We start from the raw sequence: 13253 nt of genomic DNA on the forward strand, positions 1-13253 counted from the left end.
TTTTTTGATTTCGTAAATTCTGGCCGTGAATAATTTATAAACTGAGATTCAGTATGTGTCTACTCCGACTGCTAAATTTTCATACTACTTGAGTGTGACACAGGACAGCATGTAAACACAGACCATTTTGAAATCCAGAATGCATAATATTTTATTAATTCATGCCATTTTTAGGGACACTCATATTACATATACTTTCTATGTTATTAAAATGGACTTTTGTCGTAAAGTTATAATGGTAAGTCGTAATAGATTTGTATTAGTATAACATATACATTAGTACCATTTATCCATTAGTTTGCTGAAGAGAGCAGTGAACAAAAACAGAAATTAATCATCAAAATATATTCTCTAATATTGTCTAAAACAGTGTAATTTATCAATTTTATGCCTGTTGAAATCTACTCATTCAGAGTTAAAGATGTCATTAAGTGTGTTCTTGTCTGAAAAGAAATTTTCTGGACAGTTGTTTGACAAAAAGGGGAAAGGTGAACAATTGAGGGTGCAATATCAGTGAATACTGACTTCCTGAACACACTACTGAATACTTTTGTTTATGAAATCAGTAGGGTGCATTATTGTATAGTAACAACACATGATGCAGTTTTATCAGTCATTTTTCCTTAACAGTGACTGAAAGATGTCACACTTGTTGGCAACAAATGCTAGTTGCAATGAACACACAACTAGGGAGGAGTTCATAGTGCACATCACCCTTTTTGTGCCACCAAATGCAAAATATTATCCGTTTGCACTGTCCTTTGTTTGAGGTGATGCCTTTTGTTAGGCTCAGCTGTTCACTTTTTCTTTCTTTTTTTCTTTTTTTTCCTTTTTTTTTTTTTTTTACAAAAATGCGTCAAATCCCTCACCAGTAACAATATTGAAAAGGGATGCTCAGTGAGGAAACTGATGAAGTACAAGCAAAAATATTGTAATAGCCACCGTTTTGATTTCAGTTGCTTTGACATCTGAACCTTGCCTATTGAAAGCAAATGTTGCATAAAAGTTAAATAGTTGCAATTCATCAGATATGTAAATTATCTGAAGTTTATGGATGTGGAAAATCATTCATGCCAGGGTGATCTTTCTGTAAACTCAAACTATAAAGGTGGCATTTCCTTCTTTTGGAAACTACTCATAATCACTCTCATAATTATGAAGCTAAAATATGTACTCTTCTAGTATAGGACACTGTTACTTCCGTACATGCTTAACATTATCTGAAAAGGATGACATCAACTAAAGTTCATGAAACATTAGTAATATGATCAAATTTTATATTCATCTTTTTGGTAGTATTTGTAAAATTATTGCTATCAGTTATGAAAATTAAAGATTGCTACTAAGCCTAAAGGTGACATGTTGAGTTGCAGACAGGTACGACGAAAAGACTGTTACACACTGAGCATTTGGCCAACGCCTTCTTCAGAAAAGAAGGCAAAACACCACACACATTCACACAAGCAGGCACACCTCACAGACATGGCCGCTATCTCCAGCCACTCAGGCCAGACTGCAACTGTTGTGTTGAACGAAAGCAGCAATCTAGAATGGGGCAGGGAAGGGGGAGGAATAGCAGCTTATGGGTGGAGGGAGAGCATGCAGCTGCCAGGTGTAGCATTGGGAGACTGTGGGGAGTGTAAGATGGGAAGAGTGGGCAACAGGAAGTGGGAAAGGAGAGGAGCAAAGAGGGGAAAAGACTGGTGGATGTGTTGGCAGAGAGCGGTGCATAGTAAGGGTGGGAGGCAAGAATTGGGAGGAGATGATAGCACAGAGTGAGGCAGGGGAGTAGGCTATCATCGATTGAGCACAGAATAACTTCAGGAGCAGAGAACGTGTTGTAAGGATAACTCTCATCTGTGCAGTTCGGAAAAGCTGGTAGTGGAGGGGAGGATCCAGATGGCCCGACTTGTGAAGCAGCCACAGAAGTCAAGCATGTCATATTCAGTTGCATGTTGTGCCGCAGGGTGGTCCACTATGTTCTTGGCCACAATTTGGCAGTGACCATTGATCCTGCTGGATAGCTGGTTGGTAGCCATATCAATATAAAAAGCTGTACAATGATTGCAACAGATCCAGTATATGACATGGTTGCTTTCACTGGTGGCCTGGGCTTTGCTGGGGTAGGATAAGCCTGTGACAAGAGTGGAATAGGAAGTGCTGGGCAGGTTGATTGGGCAGGTCTTGCGCCTAGGTCTTCACACCAGAGATATGATCCATGTGACGAGGGACTGGGTTTGGGAGTGACATAGCGATGAACTAGGATGTTGTGGAGTCTGGTTGGTGATAGAACACCACTTCAGGTGGGGTGAAAAGAATCTTGGGTAGGACATCTCTCATTTCAGGATATGATGATAGATGATCAAAACCCAAATGAAGGATGTGGTTCATTTGTTCCAGTCCAGAGTGGCATTGGGTGACAGTGGGGGCACTCCTTTGTGGCTGCTTCTTCGGGGTGGAGGGAGAATTGAGTTGTGTCAGGATATGGCACAGGAAATCTGTTTGTGGACAAGGTCTGAGGGATAGTGCCTGTCTGTGAAGGCCATTGTGAGAACTTCAGCATACTGGACAAGGGAGTTCTTGTCACTGCAGATATGCCCATCCCCAGGTGGCCAGGCTGTACAGGAGGGATTTTTTGGTGTGGAAGAGATGGTAGCTGTTGAAATAAGGTGCTGTTGCTGGTTGGTGGGTTTAATGTGGACAGAGGTATGGTTGGAACCATCAGAGAGTTGGAGGTCAAGTGCCCCAGCCCCTTGTCACAAGGACCATATCTCTGTGGAAGACCCAGGTGCAAGACCTGTGCAACCCACTCACCTAACGTTTCCTTTTCCAGTCCTGTCACAGGCTTGTCCTACTCCATCAGAGGCTGGGCCTGGTACACCTGTGAAAGCAGCCATGTCATGTATCAACTCTGGTGCAGTCATTGCAGTGTTTTATGTTGGTATGACTAGCAACCAGCTGTCCACCAGGATGAATGGACGCTGCAAAACTGTGGCCAAGAGCAAAGTGGACCATCATTTGGCACAACATGCAGCTGAACATAACTTGCTTGACAACACTGGCTGCTTCACAACTCTGGCCATCTGGATGATTCTCTACATCACCAGCTTTTCTGAACTCCACATATGGGAGTTATCATTGCAATACATTGTCTGCTCCCAAAATCATCCCAGCCTCAGTCTAAGAAAACCCATTTTCCTCATGCCCTCCACCCAAAAGTTTCCACCCTCTCTGTCATATTACCTCCTCCCAGTTCACACCCTCCGCCCTGATCATGCTCCACTCTAATGATGCCACTGGTCTTATCCTCTTTTATGCTGCTCTCCTTTTTTACTCCTCATTTCCTCCCCCCTCCCTCCCCCAACAGCCTACCAACACTGCATCTGACAGCTTTGTCCTGCTGCCTTCAAGTCCCTGCATGCTTCACTACACAGTGGTCTTCTCTCTCCCCATCTGTACCCTGCTGTCCTTCCCCCTTCCCTGCCCCACTCCTGATCACTGCTTTCATTGAATGTAACATTTCAGTCCGCCCAGAGCAGCCAGAGATAACAGTAATGTGTACTTGAGGTGTGCCTGCTTGTGTGAATATGTGCATATTTTCTTCTTTTTTTTCTGAAGATGGATTTGGTTGAAAGCTCAGTGTGAAACAGTCTTTTCATTGTGCCTATCTGTAACTTAATGTGTAATCATTATGGTGCGTAGCATTCTGTCCTTTTCATAATTGTTGATATTCCAACTTAGACTTTCCATTGTTTGAAAATTATTATTATGTTATTAGTAAATTTAGAAAGATAGAATGTTCAGCAAATTCACCAATGTATAGGGTAATGATCTGGGAAACATGACTCTCATTGTTTATAACCAAAAACAGATTAAACATTACTGAAAAGTAGGTGATATTGCAAAATTTGGTTATCCTGGGAAGTTGCTATAAATCTTTGTTTGTTAAAGCCTCACAAATTGTACAAATGTTTCAAGCTGTCTCCACTGCCTGCAACACTGTAATAAACCCAAAGTGAACAATATGTCACCAGTGTTAGATTTTTTTCCATTTGCGACTTGATTTTATAGTGCTGAAATAACTTTCATAAAATTCAAGCATGCAAAATCCAATAAGTAACTGCCGGGCAAATGCTAGAACTTCAAGTAAGAAAATAACACTTGATAAACAAACTCACAGCAATATACTCATGATGGGTTACTGAATGGCATTCGCTCAGTTTAGCAAAGTTATTTCTCCCTGAAAATCAAACAACAATAAGAAATTATTTTGTGCTTACGAACATGGGAGCAGAAATGTGCTCAAGGAGCAACATGTTGTGATCACCTGCTCAGATGGCAGCTGGCATTTGGCAGCCAATTGTGGTGGCCACTGTAGGGTGAGGAACCTTGAGCATAAGCTGTTCTAATCTTGATGCAGCCATGAGCAGTTTTGTGGAAATCTTTGTGGAAGATTATGGTATTACTAGTGTGTTAGAAAGTGAAGCAAATTTTTTGAGATTTCATCAGACTGAACCTTTAGCAAACAGCCAAAATGTGGTTTAAGAAATAAATGAAGAAGTGTTCTCTAACTCAGGTCTTTATGCCTACATCATGCAATGTTTGCCACTAGACCACAAATAGATACAGCACTCTAACACTTAGAGTGAAAGACAATAATTCCTCCAGGCACTTCTGCATCCTGCTGTGTTTCCAGATTGTGCAGATGGCCAGACGTAACTCAGCCTTAGTCTCTGCAGTAGACAGGTTTTATATCTAATAGTAAGAGTGTACAAAGCCAAAATAAGAATAAAAATTATGCTTTGTACATTCTACTAGCATCATCAAACTTTATGTAAATTTCAGTCTCTTATTTTGTTATCAAAGGACAGACTTTGAATTTGAAGAGGAATCAGAGCAGACTATAGTTAAAAAGTGTAATGGCAGTTATATGACAGGTACAGGAATTGTTCCTGATAACATGAAATAATGTGACCTGTGAACTGAAAAAATTTTATTCTTGTTGAGGAAGAGTAGTAATTTTAACAGATTTCGCTGCACGGATGAACATCTTCAGAAGATGTCATCTTTGTTAATCTCATTTAGCTGTTGCCACAAAAAAATTCTACCTCGTTTATCATTTTTCCCTGGCCACTTTTTTAGCTCTGACTGGGAATGGATAAACATGATGATAACAACACCACAACGTACATCCCTAACAAGGCAACAAATAGACATTGTGATGGATTTTAATGCCCTGGTTACATCAGAATATCTTTTCATACACTGAAGTTATCGCTGAGCTAAATTTATCCATAACAAGGGACTTAATTTTGAACCAATGCATAGAGCACTTTGTATAGCTGGTATTTAGAGTAGAGTAGAGAAGTGTGAGACATTGCCCAAGGAGACAGTAGGCACTGACAGGTTGCATTTTATTTATGGGTAAACAGCTAAAATCAACCTCAAATTGAAATATATGGGTCTCTTGAGGTGTGTGAGGGCGATGGAGTTTTACCATCAGACAGGACAGATGCTATGGCTTTATTTTTCACCATTGATTGCCACCAGATGTTACTCTTACTTCAGAAAAATGTATATGCTGAATGTAAAACATGAGGAAAGTATGATCATATGGGGCATCAAACAAAATTTTCTACTGGATTGAGAACTTCTTGGTTGAGAAGAGGCAGCATGTTATCTTGGATAGAGAGTCATTGACAGAAGCAGAAATAACTTCATTCATGCCCCCAAAAGGTATTTTGGATCCTTGTTTTCATATTGTATAATAATGACTTAGCAGACAATATTAATAGTAGCCTCAGGCTTTCTGTAGATTTTTCAGTAAACTGTAATGAAGTACTGCCTGAACACAGCAGCATGTTCAGTCAGATCTTGATAAGATTTCAAAGTGGTGCAATGACTGGTAGTGGTATGAGAAAAAATTTTCACATGCACAAATTACATGGGAACATGCATGTAATCCCAGGTAATACAACTTTGTGTCAGAAAGGTAAAAGCTATATAAGAGCAAACATGTTCAACAAGGTGGCAGATAATTTAAAATGTAAGCCTATATTAAGTATAAATGTGTTTGAAAAATCTATCAGTGGAAAATCCAGGATGGAATGTAACAATATTATGATACTATTGTTGATGAAGGCCTTAATAGCTGAAAGCTTTAATTATGAGAGTCTTTTTAGTTGTGCCTATCTGTGATGCAGCATCTCTGCTATATGGTGAGTAGCAAATTTCCTTCTTATAATATTGTGTTTGAAAGATTTCTTTGAAAATATCTACAGTACCATTGTTTCCATTCAATGAATAGATACATACATGAACTTTTCAGTATCTGTAATTATGATTTTAGTTATTTGTAATAAGTGCTCACAAAATTATTGTTATTTTTTTCAAACTCTAGATTTAAGTCATGTCTAGTATTCTCCAGTACATTTCACTCCATATGATCAGATGGTCTGAATAAATAAATAAACTTCCTTTAAATACTCAAAAATATTAAATTGTGCACTTCACAAAATGTGAGTGTGAGGTATCCTATGACTTGCTGACCATTACTTACCTTTTGGAGTACTTCTAACAGGCACATATTAAAGTAAAAGTGCCACTTTACCTATCTTACAGAATAATAGTTCCTTACTTTGGGAGGAGAGAGGTACAGAAAGGGGAAGGTTAAAAATGAAGAGTAGGTCATTCAGACCCCTGGATAAGGGAACCCATGGGTAGTGAGGATGAGGTTGCACAAAGATCTTACCTAACCAGTTATGTTCTTTCAGAGACGAGGCCATCTGTGAAAACAGCAGTATCATGTAATAGCTCTGTTACAGCTTCCTGGTGCCAGCATCTCTGAATTAAGTAGATGGAAATTGTCCTTACAACATATCCTTCTATTACACAAGACTCTTGGCATCAATCTCCGGTAGACCCATTCTCACAACCACCTCCACTCCAGGCCCGATGACCTCCACTCCACTCATCTTGTACCTACACCCTCCTCTCTGCAGGTTCCCACTTCCTCTGTCCTAGGCCCCCTTTTCTCAGTCCACTAATTTACATTATTGTGCACTACACATAACTCCCCCTGCCTACATCACAAACAGAACAGTGCCAGTTTCATACATATGCTCATTGTGTCTGTCTTCCAATTGATAGCTAACCTTCCCCAACCTGCAACCCCTCTCCCTCCCCCCCCCCCCCTCGCCCTCTTTCTCCCCTCCCCAATAAAACACCTCACCTCATTTGAGCTGCAGTACTGAAACAATGTAATTAGCTGAAACAATGTAGCTATGCATGTATACATACTGTCTAATAACAATATGAAGTGGACAGATAGCTACTCACCACACAGAAGAGGTGTTGCATGGCATATAGGCATATTGGAAAGACTGCCAGTTATTATAAACTGTCATTCTAAGTACTTTGGCAGATGTAGACAACAAAACACACACATTCACATGAGCATAATTCACCCACACATGACCACTGTCATCTCCAAACATTACAGTCTCAGGTAGGCCTTATCGCCTGGAGATGGCAGTCATACTGCCATGTGCATACATGTGTGTTTTGTCTATATCTAATGAAAGAATTAATACAGTGGCTAATAATATCCAGCAGTCTTTTAAATGTAGCATAGTTGTCACTTTTCATCTCCTTTATGTAGTGAGTAACAATCTTCTTTTCAAATTGTTGTTATTCCATCTAAGATTTTCCATTGTTTATATGTGTATTCCCTTAGCTCTGAACAAGGGTTTGTCAGACAGCTCAGCAGTATTCTCCATCTTGTTTATATGCATATCCACAATTCATCATCTCAGTTATTATTGAGTTGTTACCTTTACCCCTTTCATTATTTATATTCCACCAAGGATATTCCATTACCTCATTCTTTCACAATGATTATTAATTTTCTTTTCTTGCCTGTCTTTTATATTTTTCAGCTTGCTTTTCATTCAGTTCTACTTGAGGTTCCTCCACTTTTTGCTTCTTAGTTGCTTTTTCTGTGATGCAAGCCATTTTGTCTGCCCTGTGCTTGTTCCAGTGACTTGTAAAGTTGTTTATTGAAAACCAGCTATTTTTCTGTAAACTCACTTGAACATCTCCTCATTTGAATGTAAGAATTATTATGTATTCAGTGCTTGCAGTGTTTATATTGAAAGATAAATAAATGTTATTTACTACCTATGTGCAGAATCAGCAATGTATATGAGTTCACCATCTTGAATTCAAAGGGAACAGTGCTGCAAAATGAACAGATTAAGGAGCCATTAATCTTACTCCTTCCTGTAACAAAAGTGGCTATGCAAGGAAAATTTTTACATGTGAGTTTTACTAGAATATACACTGTATACTTTTGTTTATATTCTATTATTTCTAAATGACTGCAGCAGCTATTAAAACCTTATATGTTGCACAAAGAAACATACATACACACGCAATTTCTAGCTATAATCATTGTTCACTATTGTACTACAGAAACAGATGATATAGATACACAATGACATGTGTAATGTAAGTGAATGAAGTGCCAACAGAAATGGCTCTTTACTTCTGCACTGAATACCAGATGTTTCTTTAAAGACAAAATCTTTTTTAGAATATTCTCAAAAATATCAATGTAGCTTTTGCATTATCATACCTGTGCTTTTATTACCCTATTATGTCTGTTAAAATTTATTTTTAAACATTAAGAGAATAGCAGATTGAGTAAATTCATTGTATATGAATCGTGGTAGCTGGACATGGATTTCAGTGTGTTCTAGCTATCAGTTTATTTAACTGTTATCATCAGTATTTACCAATGGATATTATGTTTCACACTAGAAAATCCAGGATGGAATGTAGCAATATTATGAAAAGGAAAGTTGCTACTCAGTTGCTGAGACTGCAGTTACATGTTTGTGAGTTGCATTTGTGTGTATGTGTGTGTGTGCGCGCCCGCGCGTGCGCGCGTGCACACATGTGCATGTACATGTGTTTGTCGTCTATTTTTGATGAAGGCCTTACTGGCTGAAAGCTATATTTGTGACAGTCTTTTTGTTATGCCTATCTGCGACACAGTATCTCCGCTATATGGTAACAACTTTCTTTTTCATAATATTGTTATACAGAGTGTTTATACATGAACCCTTTATAATATTTATTATATTAAACTTAAAGTTATGAATGATATGTCAAATGAAAGAGCAACTCAAACAGTTTTACCAAGAACCTTATAAATGTTCAATGCGAGCACCATTTGTCACACGGCACACATCAAGTCTATAGCCGAGTTCTTCCCAAATGTTGGTAAATGTGTCTTCAGTAATTGTAGCAACAGCTGCTTCAGTCTGGTTTCCTAATTCAGGGTGGTCTGCTGGTAGTGAAGCCCCAAAGGAAAAAATCACATGGCGTTAGGTCAGGCCCCATGCAGCCTATCCAGCGCTTGGGTACAGTGTCTGGTGGATGGCAGTGGAAAAATTGTGTGCTGCACATGCGCACTAGTGCCAAACACAACTGTTTGAGTTGTTCTTTCATTTGACATATCATTTATAACTGTAAGTTTAATGTAACAAATATTATAAAGCGTTAAAACCCCGATATTCATTTATAAACACACTGTATTTAACACTAGCGTTTTGTATTATCATTGTCATTTCAAACTATACTATAATGTACTGCTTCATTTATGTTTCCATGAGCTGTGGCTTGGATTTTTATTGCAGTTCACTGCTACTTGTAGTACCCCTGATAACAATAATGTGATCACAGTTGTGTTGGTTTATGTCTGCCTTATTGCAGTGAATTAATTCAGTTACCATTAATTAACAATTCAGTTACCATTAACTAACTGTTAGATATTATTTGTAATGTTTGTACTCTGATGTGTCCTGTCATCATCAAATCTGTTACATATTGCTAATATACTGATGAAAAAAATTAAGAAAGGTGATAATCAGTTTATATAGCATAAGTCAATTATTAGCTAACTTAAAGAAGCTGAATGCAGTGAATCAAATATCATACCTTTGAGTATCATTTCTTACAGAAATTAACATTATTAATGTGAACATCACTAGCTAAAAAAATCACTGTAAATGCAGAGCAATTCAATGAAATGCAAGATTTATTCTAAAATCCCTTTTAGTGACTTCTACTGTTAGTTTTATTGTACCACAAATACTCATTTTTATGACAATTTTCATGAAGTGATCCCTGCAACTTGAGACAGTGGGAAATTAGGTGTACAGATGCTTGAAAAACTGTCTGTACACACATTAATCCTTGCTGGCATGGGTAAGAGGAACAATGTCTTCAAACTGCAAAGAAAAATTGTCATTTTTGACTTTCAGATCAAGTCAAGCATTTCTAAAGCAGTAAAGTTTGTGATTTAGTCATATCCCTATATAGTGAAAGTGTATTGTGCATGCACTTTCAGTATATTATAAATGCCAATGATATCAAAGGTGAATGTTTATTTCACTGTTACATGAAGGTCTCTAGAAGCACTACTCCACATTTAAGGTTTCTCTACAGGTTGAAGGTACCTTTGACTGATTAGTTTATAAATAAATTCTCAGAGATCATATTTTTTGCCAAAGGACTGTTAGCTTTTCCAGGGAAGAGTGGAACATTTCAACAAGATATGCTCAATTTTGCACAGATAGATATACCTACAAATAGGCAGAAGAATATGTTTAAGACCTCAATGTAATTCAACATTCCACGAAGTCCCCAGAATGTGGCCGAAGTGAGTATCTTCAGGATTAGTTAGATCATTGTGATCTGCATATGAGTCCTCTTCCTACATACATCAGCAACACCATGAATCATTGAAAACGATACACTTCTAGTTGTCTGTGGAGACCTATCAGAACAAGTGGTCTTCCCTGTTCATCTAACTGTTACACTGGCTGCAAATTATGGTTATTTCAGGTAATGGTAGAAGTACAAAATAATATGACTTCACGATAATTCAATGAAATTTATATCTGCTAACAAAGTACATAACACAACAATGTTATGCTACACACCATAAAGCAGAGTTGTTGAGTTGCAGGCAGAGTATATATGAGAGTACCAACCTATATCACTGCTTTCAAGGTGGATGTTGCTATTTTGGACTCTGTAGGATATAAAGAGCAATGTGATCATATCTATTTATTTGGCAATATGCTGTGTTATGTAAAATCAAATAATGGAAAATATTGGATGGTATAATAACAATACTATGAAAAGTATAGGTTGCTCCTCACTACATTGCGGAGACGCTGAGTCACAGATGCACACAACAAAAAGACTACTAAACATGGAAGCTTTCAACCAGGAGGCCTTCTTCTGACATAGACAACATATACATACACATTCAAACAAACACAGCTCACACACACCTGACTGCTGTCTCTGGCTGTTGAGGCAAGAGTGCGAGCAACAGTGTACGATGGGAGAAGGAATCTGGGTGGTTGGCATAAAGGAGGAGGCAGGGGCAAGGAGATGGAGGCAGAGAAGGGTACAGGTGGAGAGATGGTAAAGTGCTGTTGTGGGAGCATACAGTGACAAGATGGAAGAAGAGTAGACCTGGTAGGTGCAATTGGGAGGTTAGACAGAAGGTGCAGGGTGGGGGTGGTGGAGGGAGGGAGGTGGGGATGGAGGAGAGAAGTAAAAAGACTGGGTATGCCTGTGGGATAGAAGGTTGTGGACAAAGAGGGTTGAAACACTGGATATATTTGCAGGCAGAATTCCCACATGCAAAGTTCAGAAAAGCTGGTGTTGATAGGAAGGATCCAGATGGCACAGGTTGTGAAGCAGTCATTAACATAAAGAATGTTGTGTTGGGCAGCATGCTCGGCAACTGGGTGGTCCAGCTGTTTCTTGGCCACACTTTGTCAGTGGCCATTCATGCGGAAAGACAGCTTGTTTGTTACCATGCCCACATAGAACACAGCACAGTGATTGCAGCTTAGCTTGCAGATTACATGACTGGTTTCACACGTAGCCCTGCCTTTGATGGGATAGGTGAAGCTTGTGACCAGACTAGAGTAGGTGGTGGTGGGAAGATGTATGGGACAGCTCTTTCATCTAGGCCTATCACAGGGATGTGAAGTAATCATGCCCTGAAATGAGGAATGTTCTACCCACTGTTTTCCCCATCCCTCCCACAGTGGTATTCTGCTGCCCACCGAACCTACACAATGTCATCCATCCCTCCACAACACCTGCTCCCAACCCATTGTCTCATGGCTTGTGTCCCTGCAGTAGACCTAGATACAAGATCTGTCCCATACATCCTCCCACCACCAGTTACTCCAGTCTTGTCACAAGCATCATGTATCCAATCAAAGGCAGGGCTACCTGTGAAACCACTCATGTGATCTACAAGCTAAGCTGCAACCTGTGTGCTGTGTTCTTGCATGGGCTTGACAGCCAACAGGCTGTCTGTCAGCATGAATGGCCACAGAGAAACTGCAGCCAAGAAATAGATGTACCACCCAGTTATTGATCATGCTGTTCAACACAACATTCTTCATGTTAATGATTACTTCACAGCCTGCGGCATCTGGATCCTTCCTACCAACACCAGCTTTCCTGAATTGCACAGGTGGGAACTTTCCCTGTAATATGTACTATGTTCCCGTAACCCTCCTGGACTCAACCTTTGTTAGTCATTGTCCTTCACCTGCTTACCCTCTTTCCTGTTCCCACTCCACAGCTGTCTGTTCCAAAGGTGCACCTGCCCCCCCCCCCCCCCCCTGCCACCCGCTCCCCCATCACTTTGCCCTCTGTCTAACCATCTGACTGCACCCTGCTGCCCTATCCATCCCCCACCTCACACTTGTATGCTCCCACAAACAGAACTTTACTGTCCCCCACCTGTACCCTGCTCTCTCACCCACTCCATGACCCAGCCTTCTCCTTTATCCCCACTACCCAAATTGCTCCCATCATGTGCTATTGCTCACAGTATGGCCTTAGCAGCCAAAGATAGCAGTCATTTGTGTGTGTGTGTGTGTGTGTGTGTGTGTGTGTGTGTGTGTGTGTGTCTGTTATCTTTTTTTGATGAAGGCCTTGTTGGCTGAAAGCTTATTTGTGACAGTCTTTTTGTTGTGCCTATCTCCGACTCAGCAACTCTGCTGTACGGCTAGTAGCAACTTCCCTTTTCATAAGATTGTAAAATTTATCTATTATTTTAATTTTTTTTTTATTTGAAACTGTGTCAGAAATCTTCCACATAAATAAGCTTTATTTCATACAAAAAGCATTGCCAGTATGCAAAGCCA

The 13253-nt window shown here is 39.6% G+C and overlaps 1 protein-coding gene across 1 annotated transcript in view; it reads left to right on the plus strand.

The window, feature by feature from the left end:
* The window catches only part of LOC124619798, a 424654-nt gene that overhangs the window by 324228 nt on the left and 87173 nt on the right, over positions 1–13253 (plus strand). Inside the window, exon 26 of the mRNA XM_047146390.1 lies at positions 8189–8318. Coding sequence (XP_047002346.1) covers positions 8189–8318 — 130 coding nt within the window. The remainder of the gene's footprint in view (positions 1–8188; positions 8319–13253) is intronic.

Source organism: Schistocerca americana, chromosome 6, assembly GCF_021461395.2.
Source record: "Schistocerca americana isolate TAMUIC-IGC-003095 chromosome 6, iqSchAmer2.1, whole genome shotgun sequence".
Taxonomy (NCBI): domain Eukaryota; kingdom Metazoa; phylum Arthropoda; class Insecta; order Orthoptera; family Acrididae; genus Schistocerca; species Schistocerca americana.